General features: G+C 45.8%; 1 protein-coding gene across 1 annotated transcript in view; it reads left to right on the top strand.

Moving 5' to 3' along the window:
• LOC147659047 (NF-kappa-B inhibitor beta-like) overlaps positions 1–23662 on the top strand; it is a 59853-nt gene that overhangs the window by 16295 nt on the left and 19896 nt on the right. Inside the window, exons 2-5 of the mRNA XM_086952011.1 lie at positions 2138–2243; positions 4614–4830; positions 19417–19505; positions 20925–21158. Of these exons, the coding sequence (XP_086808137.1) occupies positions 2138–2243; positions 4614–4830; positions 19417–19505; positions 20925–21158 (646 nt within the window). The remainder of the gene's footprint in view (positions 1–2137; positions 2244–4613; positions 4831–19416; positions 19506–20924; positions 21159–23662) is intronic.

Below are 23662 nucleotides of genomic sequence, written 5' to 3'. Positions count from 1 at the left end.
TTCAATATGATTTCTAATGTGTTTTCTTCCACTTTCTGCACAATGCTACCCGGGACGGTGGTACTTGCATTGATAGCCCTCGGAATGGTGAAAGTCTGATTCACCCCTTTAACGATCTAAACACTTGTCTGGCCAGCGTTTCATATCAAAAGGTAACATTGTTACCAATGTATGTGCAGGTGTATTACACTGCATCAACACCCATTACACCATGGATAATTACATTGTCTCGCACTACATAAAGTGGGTTACCACAAGATTAATTTACCACTGCGTCGTCCACCACTACTACATCGACCCTATCAATGCCATCATATGTTTTTATTTTTTAATTAATTTTAACTGCCAAATCTTTTCCCCTCTCGCTCTATAAATTCATTATACATCTATAAATATGCACCCTGCATAGTGAGGACGGTGCTGCAGGTGATTGTATTTGTGGAACACTGTATACACAGGCTAGTGCAGGAGCGTGGAATGAAAGAGAAACAGCCCTGTGTATAATTTGATTTGAGCACATGCCCATGTCAACATGGCTACCATTTGGAGGAGTCTGGAGACTCGGCAAGGACGCTCAACATTCAGTGATTCTAGGCAAATTACGTATTATCTCACCTCTGCCTAACACAAGCATTGGCATAGCCACTAGGTCCCGCCTTTAGGAACTTATGTCTTTAAGCTGTGCTGTACAGAAGTCCGCAGCATGCTGAAAAGTTATAATAAAGAAGTGTCAGAAGCATGTTTGTTACCTTAGATATGACCAAAAAAGCCTTATGTTCAACTGAACGACCATATTAACAAGCATTTGCAATGCATTAGGTTTCGCATTGACGCGAGTTTGAGCTATTGACATTGCAAATAACAATGCCTTTTATTTTTGTTGTCTTTTTAAAAACATAAATAAAAGGCATTATTTACAATGCCAATAGCTTAAACTTACGTAACTGCGAGGCCTATTGCATTGCAAATGCTTGTTTTGTTTCCTGCCTCCTATCTCTCTGCTAGAATGGTTCGCTTTATCTTTGTCACCACCAGTTTATCAGTCTTTCATGAAGATGAGAAGAGCAATGTTGTCTGCCAACTTGTTTATTTTAGTCTGTGGACTTTACTAATTGGCATAACTTCAGCAATCCCCTTCCCCAATTTCAAGCCTATCCTATTGGTGCTTGAAGTAGGGGAACGGAAGATGCGGAAGCACTTCCAAAATAACCATGCTGGAGTTCAGAAGTGAATGAGCGATAAAACCTGCCTTTAAATTTTGTTTTATCTCGTTACATTTGCTGTGTATTCAAAACCAGTTAAATGTTACCTTCTGTTTTCCAATGAAAGATGTTTACTTTTCTTACTCTGACTGCAAAGTGAGGTGATTTAAGTGGCAAACTTGCTGTGTCCTGTGGGGTTTAAAGGAAAATCTGTGGAATGCTTATTTTTTTTCTAGCTCACAATAAAATTGAAATGCCAGTGAATTAATTGGACAAATATTTCTGAAGATATCCAAATTAGAAAAGCACACATGAAGCACATTTTTTGTATATCTGATGTGTGGTGGAAACAAATATTTTAATACAATATGAACAGATTAATACACAATGAAGTAGTTTCTGCACGTTATGGTTTGTGCGCTATGTAGTTTGATGTCTGTGCAAATGTAATGGTAATTTCAATTGAAAATGTGTTGTCTGTGATAGCCTTGTGCTGCCACAACATGCATACTCCACACTGCGAGACTCTGTGGCGCTCTACTCTACGGTGCTAACTTTGACAAGGCCAATAGATCTTGTAATTGGTGAGACCTATTGACCTTGCCAATTCTTATTGCCATTTTTGAGACATCACATGCCTTTTGTTTGATGCACTTCCAGCATGACTGGTATGGATTGAATATGAATGTCACTATACTTATGTCATTGTTCAAAACAATTTCCTGCCTATGACTTTGGCCATTTTGCATTGATTTTACTGTACTTTGGAAAGCCAAATCTTTACCTGGTTAAGTTTTTGTGTTCTATTACGAATGCTTTGTCAGGGTAACATTTCTGTTTCATATTCATTGATCTCTCTCAGTGTCATTTCGTTGGGTGTGCTTAAGTGGTCTCTGTGCTGAACAATGCACTTACAGGGTGTTTTGTCTATCTAGAGCTCTACACCTGGCTGTTATTCATGAGCATGAAACCTTTCTTGATGCTGTTCTGCAGTGCATGGGGAGAACTGAATTCCTGGACCTACAGAATGATTTGGGACAGGTCAGTCTTGATTGTGCATCATGATTTGCATGCTCCCATATACATTGACAACAGATCCCACATATTCTATGTAAGGTGGATGATTCGATGCTTACAAACATTTATCCTCTTCTTTCTGAAGACTTTGATACTTTGTCATGAGAAAGCTCTCCAACTCTTGGAATAGGCCCATACTTACAAACACTGTGGTTTGGCCTGCTTTATTGTGACACTTTGTGCGTTTATGTTGTGCCAACTTAGCTTTGCATAAGTCCTATGGATAAAATAAACCCACGTCTAAATTGTCTTTGAACCCAACAAATGCTTTTTAGTTGACTTTCTATGGTTCCATCGGAACTTCTCCTAGGAGAAAGAAAAGAATGCCTGTGTAGCTGGAAGTCATAACCTTGAGATTTGGTGCCCCTTGAATCCCAAACGATGGCTGTTGTCTCCCATGCCTATTTTCCGTAATGGATAGCATCACGTTTGCATGGAATAAGTGCTCTGACACCAGATTTCACATTTACCTAATTTTAATCCGTTTTAATGACATTGAGTGGCGTTATTGGCTTTCAGCTCCCCTTTTCCAGCTGTTTTTTAGAACCAACTCCTCCGAGTAGGGATTGGGCTGGTAATTTTCGTGCCATTTAAAAAAAAAAAAAAAAACTATTTGGAAACTGTATGTCAAGGTTTTTTCCAAATGTGCTTTTTTATGAAATTGTACATAGGATATCGATCTGGTTTTTCAACTCCCAGGAACGTAACTGGCAATTACTCAGTAGGGATTTTGTAGGAAATGTACAAAGTATTACCATCGGGTATGTACTAATGCCCTTGCTAAGAGAACTCACCCACATGGTCTGATATCCTTAAACAACCGATCTACTCTTATTAATTTTGGGTCAGTCTAATAGTCTCTTGTATTACAGTTGATGAGAGTCTGAGACACGGCTTCAATTCAAAGCGCAAATTACTATACTTTTGTTTTAAACCTGCAATTGAATAAAAATACAAAAACTCTTAACCGCATTATCATCAAACAATTTCAATCATCACTATTGTGGATTTGAAGTGGTTCCCTCCAATTGTAATACAGGACAGTTGGAAAAACCAGAGCATGTTCTCCTTTTGGATCACTTTAAGTATAAATTTAAAATTAAGCCCCCACATACACCGGGTTGCAGGTTTTTTTTTTCTCCATTAAATGCAGAGCGATTTCCCCGTCCAATGGCATCTGTACTCTCCTACCTGCAAGAATTACGATATTATAAAAAAAGCTTGCCAGGGAAAATATGCACTTGAAAATCCGATACTGTGTATGCTTTTTAACTTGACCATTGAAGGCAAGGCTCTATGGTGCATGATTTATTTTCTCTTCCCCTCTACCTAATTCTATTTACAAATTCTCTGTCTGAGTACACGTTATGGGTATGTGTAGCTTGGCAGTACGGGCTGGACTGTTCCCATGGGGCACAGGGTCAAGACTGATTTGCATATGGCTGGGTTCAAACTGGAATGGCATGGTGAGCAAAAAAACGATGGATTTAGGCCCAGATCTCTGTACTGGGGTGAATGTATGACATTATTCTGCATTCTATCCATCAACAGTTGTTTTTGCATTTGTCACCCCGAGTGGGACTGGTATGCTCCGACGTGAGTCCCGTTCTCTCCATGCCACTGGAATCCACTATCCAGGCTGATGAGGGCTGAAAGCCCGAAACCGTTCCTTGGATGCTTGTTTCCAGTCCAGTGAGGGCCTGGCTTGGCAGTTCGGGCTGGACTGTTCCCATGGGGCACAGGGTCAAGACTGATTTGCATATGGCTGGGTTCAAACTGGAATGTCATGGTGAGCAAAAAAAGGATGGATTTAGTCCCAGATCTCTGTACTGCAGTGAATGTATGACATTGTTCTGCATTCTGTCCATCAACTGTTGTTTTTGCATATGTGTAGTATTTCACACTGTCACTGGTGAACCCAAGGGTCATTTCATCATTGCTTGAATCTACCTGGGATCCAAAACGTGGTGATGATGCCAGACGGTGAATTTGAATTCAGAGGTTTGAGAATACGGGATTTGTGGATGAAACGGAGTTGTAAATTAGGGCAGCATTTAGAGGGGCGGTATTGGCTGAGGAAGAGCTCGGAGGAAGTGGGAGACGTAGGCCTCTTTTAATGGATAAGTTTTCACAGTTCTTGAACTGAAGTTGGAGCGTTTGACCTACACACTTGGTAACTGAGACGGCCTGTGCTCGCTTGACAAGATTTCTAGGTCTGTTAATTTCGTCTGACTTTGCACTACAGAGTTTTCCTTTCTGCCAAGTCCCTTCAAATCTTTGACTTCTACTTTTGGTACTATACGTTTCTCATTGATTTTTCTCATTATTTGGCAGACTGCTCTTCACATTGCTGTCATCATTGGACTGCCTGTATTCACCAGCAAGCTGATTCTGGCTGGAGCCAGCCTATGTGTTCCAGAAAAGGCAGGGAACACAGCTTTGCACTTGGCCTGCAAAGAAGGAAGATATGACTGTGCGAAAGTGCTCTTGTTTCCTACGACTGGTAATCTCAATGATATCCAGAAACTTTTGGACTGCACCAACTATGACAGTAAGGAAATATATCTTGTACTTCACACTGTCCCAGGGTGTTGAGCCTGTTTGGCCGAATGAACTGCATGAAGAAGCATTTATCATGCCTAAGGTGAACTATGCATGCATAATGTAGTTCTGGTCTGGGGGGGGGACTGAGAAGCAAGATAACCTTTATCCCATTCCCTAAATAGTATTTTTGACATACAAAATGGTTTCAGACATGCACAGCATTGATGTGTGTGCAGAGCTGGTGTGTGCTGGCTGTCAGGATATTCCATTCTAGAAGTTGTGTGACCATCAAAGAGGATGTGAGAAGGTCCATAGCGCTGCAGAGGGCAGTTTAAGGAATTCTCGGCTGGTGTGAGTGGTATCTGGTGGTGCTTTGATGAGAGCTAGGTAATGATATGTGCATGCAGACAGTGTCTGGAGATGTTGTTTCTGCACTTATTAATCGTGCGAACAAGGAATATCACAAATATATTGCCTTTATTATAGTACATTGAATTCTGGTCATTACCTCCCCCCCCCCATATTCCTTACGCATTGAGGCATCCCTGCCTTACCAGACACCCATACCACATGATTTATCACGCGGTGACTATAAGTAGCCCCCACCCCCCTCAAACCTCCTGTTTTTCTCTTGTCTCACCTGTTGAGACGCGTGTACCACGCGCTGGCCGTTTGCGGTGCTGCGGTCTTCTAAAGTTCGTTGTTTGGATTCTTTGTGGGCGGTCCTCTCCCTCGTTGTTCTCTGCCTGCTGGGCCTGGCAGTCCTGGCCTGGGCAGCCCGATGCCTTCCCTCGCAGTGTCTGGAGTAGCAGGGTGCTCTTGGCGACGGAGCGGGCGGGATCCGGCTGACTGAGTCACCGGTCCTGTGTGGCCGGGGATTTCTTTCCGGGTTGGAGGCCGGAAGGGGTAGCGGCAGCGGTGGGGACGGCAGGGTTCTTCGGCTGCCTGTTTGTGTCCCTGATTACAGTAAGGGCCTCTTGTGAGGCCGTTTTTTATCCTTTATTGTGGGATTGCTGCTTGAGTTGTTTTTTTTAACCACTTTGGCTCATTTCTGTACCTCCCAGTTGTTCGGCTCCCTATTTGATTCGGGACTCGATCTATGTTGGCTCAGCACCTGGGCTTGGATTGGCAACTGGACTCTGCTCAGTCTTTCCCCAGAGTCGCCTATGGGTTCATCCTCTTCTCCCCCCCCCCCCCCCCACGCCCTCCCGACTCAAGACTCGAGGAGGGGGGGGGGCACCTTCCGAAGTGACGTCACCCGGTGCCTGCTCACATTTCCATTATGTGGTCAGGACGCGCAGCCACTGTCGGACAGCTGTATTAATGAGGTTCTCTGCTGTGCTTCTAGTGTTTGTTTCGTTCTTGTGCCGTTTCCTTCCGGGCGCAGTCTTCTGAGGTACTAAATGGACATGTTTGAGTCTGCTGTGGCTCACACTCTGGGAGCCAGGGTCCCTGCTAAGCGCTGGTCTTCTCATTCTGCAGTGGTTCCGGTGGACTCGCCATCTGAGGGCTCTTCTTCTTCGGGAGCTGCCAGGCCTTCTACCTCTTCCGGGCAGTTTGTTCTTAAGGAAGAGGTTCCTGCAATCCTCCGACCCTTTGGGGAATGCTTGGGGTTTAAGTCTTTCTCTGCTCCTGAGGGGTCGATGACGTATTTCCGCTGTATGTTAGGCCCCGCGTGCTCGCTGTGCCCTTTCATGGTAGCATGCTCAGGGGGGGTTCCGGCAGTGACTGTACACCCTAGTGGAGGGGGGGGGGGGGGTCTCTCTTCCTCCCTCTGTCATGGCTGTCTTTATTCATCTTCGGCGCAGTCATTGGTGTCTTTGGGTGACTCGCCATGGCTATTCATGTGGTGACTGACTGCTCAGGCTTGCTTGTCCACACGGTGTAGCGGGCCATTCTCCTGGCTGCCGTCTTCAGCTGTGCCTGGGTCCCTGTGGATGCGTGACAGGAGGGCATATTCTTCGGAGGAGTCTTCTCTCCTTGAGTTCCCCTTTGTTGGCTTGATGCTTTTTGATGTGCATTTCTGGATTCTGTCTCAGCTTCATCCGTTCTTCCCGGTGGTCCTCTGATCCTTTTCAGGACCGTTGGCGTACGTTCCTGACCATAACGGCGTCTGCCGTGGCGAGTGCGGCGAGGCAGCCTCTTGGCCTGTGGGCGGGAGGCTGTTGTCTTTTCTAAATGCTTGGTGGCTGGATGTGTGGGTTCTCTGTGCATTGGATATTGTCGGGAGTGGTTGTCCTTACGACTTTTCGCTGTTCCACCAGGTTGGGTCTCCATCCGTGCACCTGTCCCTTGGTCCCAGGCGCCGTGGTCTACTCTTCTGGAGGGGGTTCGGGATCTTCTGGCGCAGGAGGCGTTCGTACCCGTCCCCCTTGCGGAGCGGGGTCTGGGTTTTTCCATTTTGTTTCTGGTCCAGCCGTTGTCTGGGTGGGGGGGTTCCGGCTGGTTCTGGTCCTCGTCCTCAAGTGGGTGAATGTTTGGGATCGGACCGTTCACTTCAAGATGGTGACCTTGCAGTCCTTCCTTACATTGGTGGGGGTCCTGGACCTCGTGGCTTCTGACTATCTGCCGGACACCTATCTTCCTGTTCCAGTGACTCAGGTGCATCAGGAGTTTTTGCGTTTTGCAATTGGCGTCTCCCTCTTCCGGTTTGTGGTTTTGCCATTTGGTCTGCAGTCGGCTCCGCGGGTCTTCACCATGCTTCTGGCTCCGTTGGTGGCCTTGGTCCACGCCCTGGGGTTGTTCTCCATCCTTGCCTGGACGGTTGGTTGGTTCATGCTCCCTCTTTTCGTTTGGCTCTCAGTCACACAGGAGTGGTTCTGACCGTTTTGAGGGGGGCACAGCTTTCTTCTCTATGTGGGGGTGTTGTTCCTTGTTCCATCCCAAGATTGTCTCTTCGATGGGACTTGGTTTCGGACAGGTTTGGGGGTGGACAAGTTTATTTCTCACATCCTGTCTCTTCTGTCCGGTCCTGATGCCGGCTCATTGGCTCCGGATGCAGGGGGGCTTGGCGGCCACGGTCTTTCTGGTTCCATGGACCCAGTTTCGTTTGCGCACACTGATGGCTCATGTTCTGGCGCGTTGGTCTTCCCATTGCCTCCTCCTCTCTTCTCTGTTTCCGGTGTCCCCTCCGTCCTGGACTGCTCTGTGTGGGTGGATGGTTCGGGATCATCTACTGTGAGGGGTCTCCCTCTATCCTCCGGCTCCTGAGGTGGTCGCCGTGGTTGCCGGCCTCTCTGGGTGGGGGGCCTGGCTGGGGGGCCTGGCTGGGGGGTTCTTCGGACCAGAGGCTTCTGGTCCCCCTCACAGGGCTGGAAGTTATCGTTTTGGAGTGAGTTTGGGACAGTCCGTTGGCTCTGTTGACCGTCTCTCTGTTTCTGCTGAGCTCCGTTCTAGTCGGGACAGGCTGCATTGTTGCCATGGCTTACGTGCACTGGCAGAGGGGGGCTAGATCCTATTCTATGGCTCTGGTGGTCCTGCTGCTGTTCAGTTGGGAGGCATCTCTTCTGATTGCACTCTCTGCTGTCCTGTTCCCTGGAGGATGCTCTCGGCAGGACCATCCCATCCTCTGTGGATTTCTGCCTCCTTCAGGGGTTGTTTGTGGATCTCTTTGCATATGTAAGCAATGTCTAGGTGACCCGATTTGTCTCCCTCGCTCAGGAGGGTTTGGCCTGGGCGGTGGATGCTTTCTCCTTGGCCTCGTAGGCTTCTGAATGCCTTTCCTCCCTTCCCCCTTCTTCTCCGCTTCCTTCTGATCCTTGGGGGCACCGGTGATTCTGGTGGCACAGGATTGGCCTCGTGCCTCCTGGTTTCCTCTCTTGGTGGGGATGGGGTCGGGGTAGAGTGGTTGTGGCCTCTTTCTCTGTCAACTTTGGTGTTCCTGGTGTTGCTGCGGGATGTTCTGGCCAGGATGCGCTTGGCGAGCTGGTGGTTGGATGCTTGGGTCTGCTACGTAAAGAGGTTCCGGCTGGTTTGACCTCTACTCGGCTGGCGACTGGGTGCCTGTCTCCCGACTAGTTTTACCTGAGGCTCTGGCGTTCTTTCGGTCGGTGGTGTTGTGACATGGGTTTGGTCCCTCCTTCCTCTTCTTTGTTTGAGGTGATGCTGTTTTTCCGGGAGGGGTCTGCCTTGGGCTTGCTGGTTTCTTCCCTTTGTTTGCTGTGAGCTGCAATTCGAGCGATTCGGCGCTCTTGGGGCTCTCTCTCGGATCCTGATGGTTTGGTTGATCGCCTTTTTGAGGATTTGGGTTGTGTTCTTCCTGCCCCTTGGCGGCTTTTTCCCTTCTGGGATCTGTCTCTGGTTTTGGACACTTTTTCTGTCCCCTCCCTTTGAGCCCTTGCTTTCTGTGGCCCTACACCTTTTGTCCTTCATGGCCTTCTTTTTGGTGGTCATTTCCTCCGCTCGCCACCTGGGTGAGCTGGGTGCTCTCTCTTCCTAACCCCCATTTTCTCTGTTTTTTGAGTGTAGGTTCGTTTTGAGTCCGGTGCTTCCCTTTCGTCCTGAGATGGTTTCTCGGTTCCGCACGGGTCAGGGGTTGGTCCTTCCTCCCTTTTTGTTTTGATTACCAGTCATCGGAGTCTGGGGTGCGTTTTCAGTTTTTGGATGTTTGGAGGGCTCTCCTGGTCTATTTGGGGCGGGTCGCTCCTTTCCGTCTATCTGATTCGCTTTTTATTTTGGGCCTGTGTGTCGGGGTTTGCGTCCTGCTGCTCCTTCTTTGAGTTATTGGGTCGGTCTCCGATTTCTTTGGCGTGCAAGGTGGCGGGGCACCTTTTTCCTTGGGGGTTCAGGGTTCTTCAACTCTGTCCATGGCGGCATCATGTGCGGAGGTCATTGGGGCTTCCATTTCTGTGTTTTGCCAGGCTGCCGCCTGGGCTTCGCTGTTGTCGATTGGCCGAGATCTTGACCATGCTGAGGGTTTTGGATCCAAGGTTCTTTCCGCTATGGTTCCTGTGTAGTGCTTTTCCTTGTTGTCTGGGTTTTTTGATTAGCCTGTTTTTGCATACCTTCTTTGGTTGTCCTGTTTGGCTTTGTACATCTCAATGTTTAAGGAATGGAAGTGAGGGAGGGAGGGACGAGGAGGTAATGTCTCAATTACTTACCAGTAATTGCATTACTTGGAGTTCTACTCCCTTGCTTCCATTACTTAAATATATCCCTCCCTCCCTGGTAGTCCAGGCCAACCTTTTGGTGTGGTTTTGGTCTCTGTGGTATTATAGGTGGTTTGAGGGTGTGGGGGCTACTTATAGTCCCCGCGTGTTAAATCATGACTCAGAGTAATGCAATTACCGGTAAGTAATTGAGACCTTAAGTTATTTGGATGGTCTTTTATTAATTGCATTAATTCAGGAGTTAAAATCCTAGAAGTGCATGAATGTTTTTGATATTTGGCTGCGAAAAAATATTCGTGTACTTAACAAATATAACATCTTGGATTCACCGGAAAAAAATGGTTAAGGGCATTCCATAAAGCTCAACATATAGGTTTCAAACTATAATAAGAAAGCTGGTGTAGTTTTGTGACACTTTATGATCACGTAATGGATCTCTGAACTCCACCGTAAGAAATTGGGTAACCTTTGGATGGGCCCTACTCGGTTTATTAGTGACCAAACTGCTGATGGCCCGAATTGCCCTGGGCAGTTCCTTTTGACTGTTGCTAACTAACACAGTGCCTGGTGATTAGCCTGGGTGTGTAAGAGGGTGGTGGGTGGGCGCAAGGGGGTAATACAACCGTTTCGATTATAGAGAACAGGCTGAGTGCCCAAGGGTTTTGCACTGGTCTTAACATCTCTGGTGCTGGGTGTGCTGGATGCTTTGTGAGTTCTAAGGACAAATTTCAGGTCTCATCTGAGAGTTTGGGCGGTGGTAGGACCTGCTGATCTTTGAAAGAGTTGAGGTATGAATCTGCCCCAAATTTCAACCTAGTTAGCAAAGTAAGAAAGTGCTACTTTCTCGTGGTGTTTTAAAAATTCCAGAATTCCCAACATCCCAGCCACTGACCAAGAAAGATTTGAAAATATGGCAAGTGGTGCATTTTAGAGCATACATTACACATAAAAGCATAGAATTGAAAGGACATGTGAAATATTTCAATACTTTCATGATGTGCCAAATAAACCTGACCATCTCTAGGAATGATATGGGTTCACCTGCTCTAGGAAAATTTGACCAAAAGGTTACAAAATTGTGCTTTTTCTGCGGATCTTCCCTAAAAAGTCTGCAACAGTATAGATGAGAGGCTAGTTTATGAATGGTTATTTTACGTAAATTATATTTCTATACTGCACACGCAGCCAAAAAACCATCATAACCTAAAACTCCTCATTAAGAGGAGCTGGGTGGGAAAAAGGAGGTCCTGCAGTCTTGCGTAGTATATAGTTCTTAGGTAGACAGATTTTTAGCAGTTCATAGAATTAGAATGCCTGTATCAAAATATGCACCTTTCTATAAATTTGCAATTATCCTCTTAGAACACTAAACTCGATTGTCCAAAATAAAAGCTTATCACTTTAAAAACAAGTATTTGCAATGCAATAGGTCTCGCATTTATGCAAGTTTAAGCTATTGGTATTGTAAATGACAATGCCTTTTATTTGTTTTAAAAACGAAAACAAAATTAAAAGGCTTTGTTATTTGCAATGTCAATAGCTCAAACTCTCATAAATGTGAAATCTATTGCATTGCAAATGCTTGTTAGATTAGTGAGTAGAAGCGCTCCCTTTCGGCCCACGTGGCAAATGAATTAAATAAAGCAGCGCAGCCGCTAAAGCCCTTGTGGGAGGTAACAAATGGGGACAGGGCGGTAAGAAGGAGGGACTAACAAGCCTCATTATCAATCGGAAGCCAGCATTTACCAAGGACCATGACACCAGCCAGTCAAAAATATTGGTGGAGAGAAGGCGAGGCTTCCACAGCATATTAGACTACTGCATGCCTTGCAGAGAGAGCAGTGCATGAGCGCTGCCGCTAGGCTTGACCTAAAAAGAACACAGGCAAAGCCAATAGGTCTCCCTTTTCAAGTGCTTGTTTGTGGTACTGACTTGGCCAAGGCTTACATCTAACTGGAACCCCCATACATATGAGGGAGGAATAAAAGAGAGAGCAGGGCCACCAGGGATTGCTACCACCTTGTCACGAACAAAGACACAAAAAGCAGTCTTGGTGTCGAGGATACAAATGGAAGCACAGAGGACTTTATACAATTAGAGGTGCAACGTGTGATACCATGACAGATACCCTTGGGGCAATGCAGTTTTTTTTTTTTTTGGGAGACCTCACATCTGCCCAGGTGTCATGCATCATTCTGTGACTGCCTCAGTTGCCTTGAATTATTATAATGGCGAATGGATTTGCCACTTAGTAGGAAGCACCTAGTAGAGGATATAAGATTGGGGGTCCAAGGCTTGTACATTGGCGTCGCAAGCACCAACAAAGCCATTCTTGGCGTCTGGCCATTTGGGAATGTTATTTTTCAGCAAGCATTGACAAAGCTAAAACAGAACCAGACACACTTCTCAGGAACTCCAACAACCCCTTCCACCTCTATGCGGATGACAAACAACTTTATCTGGAAACCACCTCGATTGACGACATACACAGACTAAATGTCACGCTCAAAGAGGTTCAACATTGGCTCACAGTGAACCACCTTAAACTCAATCAAGGGAAAACAGAAGTTCTCCTCATCTCCAACAGAGACGAAAACCCCCAAATTGAGGAATGGCTCAAAGCCATGGACTCCCTCAATGGTGCCCTCACGCCAACGGACTCAGTGAAATCTCTAGGTATTACCCTAGACCCCAAATTGGACATGAAAAAACACATCTCCAGATCTGCCAAAAGTGTGTTTCTCAATCTGACTGCGAGAACCAGGGATCAACGCGCTCGGTGAACGCAGTGCATCTGGTGTCTCTTCCCGCCCCCTGCTCCTCCCGGCTACATACAGCTCGAGGCCCCCGCTTCGCGGGAGCCACTCACAGCCGCTTTCTGGGACAAAGGACTCTGCAATAAGGACTCTGGGCTGTATCTGTGCCCCACGGAGCCTGCAATCACTAAGGAAGTCTCCCGCATACCACCTATCGGAGCAAGCTGACAGGTGCCGGGACTGCGAGAACCAGGGATCAACGCGCTCATTGAACGCAGCGCACCTGGTGTTTCTTCCCGCCCCCTACTCCTCCTATTTGACCACGCCGAGGAGCGCGATCGCGGACGCGCGCGGGACTCAGCCCGGGGCTAAGCCCGGGCAAAGGGCGGGCCGTTTGGGGCTGTTAGAGGTCGGTAGAGACCGACCGGGCCTCCTCCCTTTCAGCCTTTCTCCAGGAATTCTTTGCTTCTTACCGTGCCCAATGATGACTACGATGGAAACAAAGAGCAAAAGTACACAGGCGGCTATTAGTCAATAAAGGTACTTTGGACAATTATTTTGTTAAAGCGGGGTCACTATTGATTGACGAAATTACAATACTTGAAAGGCGCATTTCCCAAGAAATTGACTGGGTGAGAAGGTCTTCTATGGGCCCCCTTGCACAAGCCAAGACCCCAACCAACATACCCAATTGTATTGAGTCAACTGGTACTAGCAATGGGGCAACTAGGCATAGCGAGCACAACATGGATTTAGACTTATCCATCTCTAGCTCACACACTAGTTTAAAGGAAGTGAGTGACTTTGATGACCTGAGCCTGTTAAACCTCCCATTAGTCCAACTCCAGCCAGGCCAAATTTCCAAACCCGACCACGACTTAGTAGGCACGAATGATAGAGTTACACTGCAGGGGCTAAGGGAAGGAGCAGTACCTAAAGTGAAAAATAGGGCACAGAAAAGTGGTGGGAGGAAGACAAAAACAACAAAGAAAAATCCCAACCCGAAAATAAATAGTCAGGGATCAAGCATAGTGGGGACTACGCCCACTGAGGGAGCAGAGGCAATCCTACCAGAGTCTCAGACCGCTGTGTCTTTAGAACATACCACAATCAATCCCCATGACACCTCGGGCGAAGATATTACTTTGGCCGACATAGGATCACTTTTGAGAACCCTATTGTGCCCTCTAGAAGCACGGCTTATTAAAACGGAAGCCAGGCTAGTGAACATTGAGAAATTTACGGCCCTATTAGCCGATAATCCCAAAACTCACAGTAAAATAGAGGACAAGGGTGGCAGACCAGGGACAGTGACTAAGACTAATACTAAGAGTGGTGCCCCAGCCAACAGCAAGACGGGGAAAAGCACAGGTCCCTTAATACAGCAGGACAAACCAACTGCCCCCTCAAATAAGACCGTGCAATCTAGTATTAGCATACCAACCCCCCAACCACCCACCGGTCCCTCCTCCCAAAACCATTTCTAACCAGCCTAAGGCTAACATTCCTGCCTCTAGCCTACCTCAAAAAGGAGTCACACTGACAGATGAGGTTCTAGTGAACAAAAAAAAGCCAAGAGTAGTGAACTTGCCGCCGGAGGCTAGCCAGTACACAGTAATCTTAGCGGGGGTGCCGGAGTTAAAAACAACGCTTATAGAATCCACTGCCTCCCTCAAGAACAAGGCGTTGGACTGGCTATCCAAGTACAGACCTCTACCGCAGGGTATAAGTAGTGATGTCCTTATGGTAAGAAGGGTCCCATGGGTGGCACTACTAGAAAAACTATCAAAGGAGATTGTGTCCTGGTTAGCTTCAGAGACCCAATGACCGTTTCTCATATATGTAGCTGGCATTATGAGGATCAGGGAACCAACAGTCAGTCCCTACCTCTATCCTTTTTCTATCCCCGGTTGCCGTATACATATGAGGAAGAGGGATGGGGGAGCCCCCCTGAGGCAGGTGTGAGAGGAGACTTTTACTACCCAAGTCGCCACCAACAGGTGTATTATCCCCCAAACACCGAAAAAGAGGGATGGGAAATGAGTCAAAGAGGGTGAGGCGGTTGGAGGAGAAGAGAGAGACCTGATTGTCGCCACCCCAGACTCCAACATCATACATATCCCCCCCCTGTCCAATAGGTACAGTTACTTGGATATGATAGATTGATAGTCCAGGCAGAATGTCACCGGGGATAACTTGTATCTTAGGGAGGGTGCGGAGGAAGATTTTATTCTTCCTGGACACACATTTGCCCCAATTTTAGATTTGGGCCAGTCTGTCAAGAAAAGTCGAACTAACGCAGACACCCCCCCTACAAACTCAGAGGCAAGGGTACTCAGAGATACTTGGTCTCCTAGTGGTGATCGGACCCCAGTGGTAACATGTGTGGCCAACTCAAGCAACAACGTTATGCCCCCAAAACTGGTACCGACCTCAAAACCACCACTCCTGAAGATAATTTCGTGGAATGTGGCTGGCTTGGGCAATAAGTTAGATCTACAGGAATGGACCGCCTTTGTGGATACCGGGGATGTATGTATGTTCCAGGAGACCTGGGCGAGGGAAGAATATTCCAGACTGGGTTACCTGGCATTTTCCATTCCCGCAAAGTGGGCGGGAAGGGGCTGTCCTTCTGGTGGACTCACAACGTGGGTGGCGACCCATTTGGGCTGTCAGGCAGTACGTTTTCCTCTGGCATCTGAGGACTTACTAATGGTTTTGTTGAAATGGCCTAACTCAGCCAGACTTGCTGTGATAAATGTCTATTCAAGGCCGGTCAACATTACACGTGAATCACCCACCATTGAGGAATTATCGGCTTACCTCAGTGAAATTCCGAGGGGCACCCCATTTCTGGTTGGTGGGGACCTGAATTCACATTTTGAGCCCCTAGCAGGCCTCTTGGATGGTTTTTCCATGGAAGAGGATGGAAGGTGGGCGGTTCCCCCCCGTAGTGGCACCTCCTCCCAGAGCTTTGACACCTCTAGCCTTACAGATTACTGCCCTAACTCTTAAGCACAGAGTTAGAGCCTGCAATGGGCGTATCAAATCTGATATACCGAGCAGACATACCTACAATAGAGTGGGAAGGGAGTCTCGCTTGGACTACGTCCTTGTACAACTTTCTGAATGGTCGCATATCCTTGATTTTAGGGTAGCAGAAAGAGCTGACAGCGACCACAATGCTCTAGAACTAGATTTTGCCCACCCTGGTATGGAGGTCAGTGATCAAAGTATGGCGGCGACTAAACCTGAGCTTCTCCTTGAAAACAACAGAAGGAGAATTAGGTGGGAAAAACTAGTTGTTAGCCGAGAGAAGCTTCCAAAGCTCTATGCTGGAATAATTCCAATCTTGGAAAAAGTGGGTGTCTTAACCGATGAAATCTGCAATGAGGGCACCCACAAATTAATATATTTGGCTCACGAGGATCTTATTAGGACCATGGCGGATGATCTCTTTACCAAAGTCCAATGCAAAAGGGGGGACCACATTGTAAGTCCTCATGGTACAGTGCCGCATGCCGCAAGGCAACGGGAGAGCTCCTCTTATGTATCAAGGAGAGCAAAGGTAGAGGGGAGATACAGGCGAGTAGACGGGCATATAAGAAACTAGGGACCAGATGTAGGTAAAAAACATTTACCGATTTTAAAATACCGAATTGTACCGATTCGGTATTTTCAAAATCGTTAAATGGTATGTAGGTCCCAACATCTGGATTTGTTACCGAATCCTTAACAATCCTTTAATTACCGATTTGGTAAATACCGAATCGGTAATGCCCATTCATTCCTATGGGCTTTGAAGCCCATAGGAATGATTAGGCATTACCGATTCGGTATTTACCGAATCGGTAATTAAAGAATTCACAAGGGTGCAGGGGGTGTCACTTTGACACCCTCTGGCACCCCCAAAACAGGCACAGGTGCCATGTGGCAGGCATACCTGCCCTAAGGGCAGGTCTGCCTGTCACATGACATAGGTGTGCATGCACACATGTGCATGCACACCGGAATCGGTATTTTACCATCAAATTGGTTTTGATGGTAAAATACCGATTTGTTAAGGCCCCTGGGACTCTGAAGAGTCCCACCTACATATGGGTGGCTTCAAATCGGTAAATTTACCGATGTTTTATTTTACCGATTCGGTAAAATTACCAAACCGGTAATTTTACCGATTCGGTAAAATATTGCCCCCTACATGCCAAATCTTGTAAACCGGCCGGTATTTTCGGCCGTTACCGACCGACCTACATCTGGCCCCTAGTTGCCCAGGCCAAGATTGAATGGGAGGAGGGCCAGTGGGAGGAACTCTCTAGCTCCCTAGCTACCAGGGATTATCGCAAGTTTTGGCGAATTGTCAATGGGGGCTCTGGGCACTTACTTTCAGCAATTGAACCAAATATTGCAGCAGGGGTTTGGCAGGCGCACTTCCAGTCGCTCTACACCTCGGATGCTGGGGACACTTGTAATCCACTCCCAAGTGCTGAGTGGGACCCATGGTTGGAGTCAGCACCGAGGCGAGAATTATCGAGTCCGCTGACCATGGCCCAAGACCTTGCCGCGTGGGGAATCGAACCCTGGTCCCGGGCCGATCTCTGCTTCCGGGTCTGCCGCCTCTAACCAGCGAGCCACACCAATCAATAAAGATTGAAACTTGAACTTGAAACTTGTATACAAAATAAAACCCTTCCTTCCCCCGAAAGATCTTCAACAGGCCACCCAGGCACTGGTGCTCCCTAGAATTGATTATGGAATCGCAGCCCTGACCGGGACAGCAAAATCCCACCTAGGTCCCCTGATAACTACTTTCAATGCTGCAGCAAGAATGGTCACAGGAACTAAGAAATTCGACCACATCTCTCCAGCACTCTAGGATCTTAACCCCTTCCATGCTCATGACGGAACGGTTCCGTCATGAGCATAAGGTGGCCTGTGCTTATGACGGAACCGTTCCGTCATGGTTCCATAGACCCAATGGAACGTTCAGCACCGGGGGAAAATCCGCGCAGCACAGAAGGGGTTAGGTGGCTCCCTATTAAACAATGAGCCAGCTTCCAAACAGCCTGTCTCAAGTGCAAAGCCCTGCACACAGGCAAACCAGAATACCTGGCCGCCAAACTCAAAAGGCCCGGCCAGTCCAGGAACCTCAGAAGTTCCAACATGCTTCTACTCATCCCACTGAAATATCGGACACAAAACCACAAATCTTTTGCGGGAAATGCACCTAAGATCTGGAACTCTATTCCCCCACATCAGAACGACCACCTCCTTCCCGAAATTCAAGGTCCTACTCGAAGCCCTCTTCATAGAGCGCTCTCGAACGTAACGAGAAAACCACAAGATACTCCGGAAAGTGTTCAACACCGCACCATAACTTCAATGCGGACTAATACAGTCTTCTTAAAACTAAAATCGATGGGATTTCCCGCCGTACCACTTCTTCTTTGATAGACACCCCACTCGCTATCGGCAAACTAACTCCTCTTCATGAAACCCCTCAGCCTCACCCCTCTTGTTCGACCTCAAGATCTGTATTGTAATAATGTCTATAATGCTGTTAAGTTTGTAAGTTGCTGATTTTGTCTTTACCAAAAATGCTCATAATTGTACTTTTTTTGTGAAGCGCTCGGATACCCTCGGGGCCAGCTAGCACTATACAAACTTCTAAATAAATAAATTTATAAGGTAAATCATTTATAGCATAAGGTCTATGACTGACCGCTTATCCGGTCAGCAAGCGAGAACTAAAAATGATCCTCAAATATTCATACTTTTAAAGTGATATTTATTGAGCACGTATTCACTATTTCCATCAATACGCACATTTGCCTTCACCTACATATACACATATGCCTGCCTAATTTGAGATTTTTTACAAATTTTGCTTGCCCTCTGCTACCTAATAGGCTTCTGCTTTTCCTCAGCTGGTGATGTAGGGTCCCTCCCAGGAAAGTTACATGCACTTGAGGGGCCTGGAGTTACATGTACGGTGTGATTGTTAATGCTCTTTCTGAATGACCTGCTCTGACTGAAAGGTGAAAATAGTGGTGTAAGGCATTAATGCTGTGCAACCTTGATGGGTGAGCTGCCACTACTCTGAAGGTGAATGTCTTCAGATGTGACCAAAACCTCTTCTAGATCATTTTGTTGCAAATCGCTTTGCACCAGTTACCTCCTTAGTAAGGGTTGGCAGACCCTGCCTGTTCAATGAATTTAAGTGTTTTGGCACAGACTTCTGCTTTGGTCCTTGTGGTGTTGATAGTTCACAATGGACCAGATGCACTGATATGCCACTCGCTCAGATGAAGTAGCAAATATTTAGCAGCACACTGAAATCACTAACGTTGGCGAACGCGATCAGACTCTGCAGCATTGCACTAGATTCCTGTGGGGCATTGCTGAATTTATAGGCAAAAGAAACACAGTTGAATCAAATCTTGTGGGTTGCTCTCTTTACTGGGTCTGGCATGTAGCGGAGCAGTGGATTTAGTTGATTTGAGAGCAATTGCGCAAACGCTTGTCTGAAAACTATATGTTAACGTTTGGGCTTAAAAAGTGACAAACCAGAGCTTGCTTTATTTTCCATCTCCCAGAATCTGATTGTTGCAATTTGCTATCTCTGGGCTACCTACAATGGTACTTGGAACTCTTTATCCTATGCGATATATTAACCGTACAAATATTTTCCACATCTTCCGGTGAAATTGTTTTTTTCTCCTCCTTTAGGTTTCACTGCCTTGCACATTGCTGTCATCCGCAAAGACTTGGAGATGGTGAAACTGCTGCTGGATTCAGGAGCTGACCTGAACAAACAGGTTAGTGCTGCGGTCAGTATTGCCGAAAGAGACTAGCAAAAGAATTCTGATATGAGGCGAAATGTAGACGCACAATTTTGTTTGCTGGCTACAGGCCTACTTTGGTTTTAAGAATTCAACTTTCAAACCTCGTGATCTAGAAATGCAAACCTTGATACGTTGCTGACCTTGAGGATTCCTTTAAACTCCGACCCCAAGTGTTTGTATTTTTTTTCTTTCTTGATCTTGTGAAGGTTGAACATAGTAAACGCTCTCCTAGGCAGAATGGGAGCCAGTGGAAGCTCGACTCTAAAGATCTGAGACCTCTCTAGAGGTAGCATTGGGCTCTTGGCATCTTTTCCAGAATCCCATCTTTTCAGGATAATTTTGGTGGCCCTTAGTTGAATATTGTGTCCGTCTGTAGCGAACAGAATGTTTTTCATAGTTGGATTTTAGCATCAGTCTGCTGTACTGTTCAAAATTGCCCCCATGGCTCGTTGCAACACTACAAGCCACTCTATAATAGCCAAGAGGTTTTACTATCCAGTGCATGGTCTCAAGTAACAGTAGAGGAAAATTACAGTTTTAGTTTTAATTACCAGTGAAACAGTGTTTCCCCCTTTTATCTTCTTATTTCTCTAGGTACAGGATAAGGAAGGATAAGCCTAGATAAATGCCCTAGTTCCAAGCGGAATTTATGCCTGATTGAGAATGATGGGCCTAACTAACACAAGCACCTGATTTTCACTTTTGGAGCAGCTCTTAGTAGGAGGCTTTATGTGGTAACCAATTTACCATGATCAAACACTGACTTATTGTTGTTGTATTAAAGTGATTGCTGATCTAGAGTACAAGTGTGTGAATTACAGGGAAACCTAGGCTGATTATCTTGTAGCAGTTAACCGGCCTTTGTGTCTGTCTTGTTCATTTGTTATAGGTATAACACCTTGTGTTTAAGGGAGCCTTAGACTTTGTTTTAGATTTGATAATTTATGCAGTACTTAACTTTTGATGCCGCAAGCGCTAGGACCCCAGGTATGCTGAAATAGAAACAATATTGATCTGATTAGCTTTCAATGCTAATTGAATGTGATGAGGTCTGGTGAATGGTATTTCTTGAAGGGGGGATTGCCGCCGATTTCAGTTGCAAGGGGAGATCCGCGTGGAACAACTTTGGTGGTGTTGGTTTATGAATTAACTGTTTTGAATATCCTGCTTCCATCCTCCTCATTATGCATACCTTGATCACTTGAATATGTTATAACATATATTTTCAAAATAGCGTTGAACTGTTTCAATTGTTAATTCCTCTTGAGAAACTAACTTACTGAGTAGTGTCGTCATTTTAGTATATATATAAGTAGTTGACTGTGAAAAAATGCTCCTCTTGATCCAGGAGGCTTCAACCCTCTTTTGCACTTTTTGATCTGTCTTCCTTAGGAACTGAGCTGTGGCAGAAGTCCCCTCCATTTGGCAGTAGAATCTCAGTGCCCTGAAGTTGTGGAATGTCTGCTGCAAGCTGGGGCAAACAAGGATGCCCAGATGTATGTTGGCTACACCCCTTTATATAGTGCCATTTACCGGCAGGACCAGCGCATTCTTCAGCTGTTGAGGCGTTTTGGATCCAGAGAACCTGAGTGGGAGTCTGATGAGAGCTTGGATATGAGCAGTGATGTAAGTAGCAGAGTTGAACTCTTCGTGAAGTTTTGGCATAATGGCGACACATTAAGTTGGTATTATCAAGAAAATGGGCAATGAAGCAAGTCACTGAAAGTTGGAGAGAGATGGACTTTTAAGTTCAGTTTTGCTTCTATTCCTAATCAACCCCTTGTGCTACCAGTTCCAGGAGGCATGACCAAAAAGCTTCTCTGAAAGTAATGAAATGTTTTTGAAGCTCTCCGTGGTCCACACCATGGGGGGGGCTAGGAGTCGGTAGACCTTATATTTGAATATTCTCTCTCCCACCCCACAAACACTCCCTTTGAAGGATGCCCAGTCTAGTGTTCTGAACCAGATAATTAGTACTGATGCTAACTGTGCCAGTTGTAGCTCTAAGAATATTCCAATAATTCCCATTACTGCCCTGGTCCACTTGTGATACACTACAGTGGATGCAGGGCAAGTATACCAAAATCAAACCAGTACTACCAGACCCATCTTTAGAAGTCCATGTCTCTTTTCAGTGTCATGAAGGAGTTGGAGTCCGGATAAGCCACAGAAACTGGTCCCAGGAACTTCTGTTTTTTATGCCATCTCTAAATATGCTACATGGCTGTAGTGAAGTAGCATGCTTTCTATTAATGAGTATAGTGCAACCTGTCTTCTCTTGCGGGCAGAAGGTAAAGAATAGGTACTTTTAGCAACAAAAATGGCTACATAGCACCATCCTTATCTCACGATACTGCACAAGCCAATCCAGTAAGTAAAGAAAGGAGTGAAGGCAGCCCAGTAACACCAGAGACGGTGGGACAGTCAAAATAATACAAGACGGGTGCTTTCAGGGGAATCTTTTAGTATTTAATAAACTTTTATCCAAAACAGTCACATCCACATGGGCCAATTTTCATAGGGGAAGCTGTAAGCAAGTAAATACGTTTATATGATTTTAATTTAAATGCAAAAATGAATTAAATGTTTAACCATAGAGGGAGAATCCCACAGGTACACTATCATGACAAATCCATAGGAGCACAACATATGACAGTTTGACAAAGGTGTGTAAAAAGGACCTTACTCTCTAAACAAAAATCTTGTAATACTGTTTTGTCTAGTAGATTAGGAATGTAGGATCGATATAATAGGCGAAAGCAAAGGTCATTGTCAATGTTTTGGTATCAAAGGCCATGATTGTAATAGACCATCCTCTGGACAGCAGACCTCTGTAAATTAATCATGTAACTGAATATAATTACCGAAGGCTTGAACCAAGCAAACTACAACATTAAAAAAGTGAAAAACTTGTAAGTAAACCAACCCTGACAACTCCATACTAGTCGCACATAACAGCAAGCCAATGTGCATATGGAGTCCTCCATTAAGCATATTAGTGTCGCCACATGAAGGAATCCAGTAGCAACTGACATGTTAGCACAAGGCATGGCCTTTGATGTGCAATTATTCTAGTCCGCGATAAATGACCTGCATGATCATGACCAGCATGACCAAGAATGGGACACTTATGTCCCAACTGAAGTCCCCAGTCTAGATCCAACACAGAGATGCACCTCCAGATGACCCCAATCACTTCTGTTGCCTTATAGATGGGGTGTCTCAATCATTTAACATTCATATTGTCATTGGGACCAGAGCTTAAAATCAAATAAGAAATAAATCCTTACCACAAAGATCATTTGGGTCTTTTCCTATTCCAGGCTCCTGTGAGAGGAATGTTAGACCTGCTTGAGAAATCAAGCCACAGGAGCAACATTAGTTTCTTGACTAGAGAAAGTACTGGGCTCCGCATTATGTACCGGCATGGTTGTTTAATCAAATAAAAATGGATTCTGTAATCCTAGCAATGCAAGGAAGCTCAGAAAACCAGCAGTATCTGGTTTGATTCATAGGGATCATGAGGGTAAGCTGTTTGTAACAAGGAATAAGAAAATTAGTGCATTTGCAAAGATTTCAGATAAAATAGCGACTAACACCGTCATATTGTCCAGCTGTAATCTGCATCTGTGGCATGACATTGCCTTCTTCATGGAAACATGGCCTCAGGAATATCATGACCTAGTTAAACCAATTATTGAAGAAGGTCGGTATATTTTAGTGGTCCTTATAGATATCTCAGAACCAGAGTTTCCCAAACTGGGTCATCAGACGATTTTTGGTGGGTCGTGAAAGAGCTACAAAGATAGAAGGCTTACATTTTGTATTTATCTTGACCCATTTGCTCTTCTTTAAAGCCAGAGGTCAAATGTCAGGCTATATTTTCTGACAAATTGCTGCTTATTCTTTTAACATGGAGATTTGTGTATGTCTGTGCAAATGTAGTGACCATTTCAGTGCAAAATATGCTGTCTATAAATTAGTGCGTAACTGCACAATGCTTTAGTAATTTATGTGCGACCATGTCCTCCAATATGCACCACCAACTACATCGGCCGCGGCTCGTAGAGGGAGTTCCGCGGGGCAGGGTTGGGGGTAGTAAACACTGCAATATGGATGTACGGAGGTAA

Source organism: Lissotriton vulgaris, unplaced genomic scaffold (assembly GCF_964263255.1).
Source record: "Lissotriton vulgaris unplaced genomic scaffold, aLisVul1.2 SCAFFOLD_945, whole genome shotgun sequence".
Classification (NCBI taxonomy): Eukaryota; Metazoa; Chordata; class Amphibia; order Caudata; family Salamandridae; genus Lissotriton; species Lissotriton vulgaris.
This window is presented reverse-complemented; position numbering and strand designations above follow the sequence as displayed.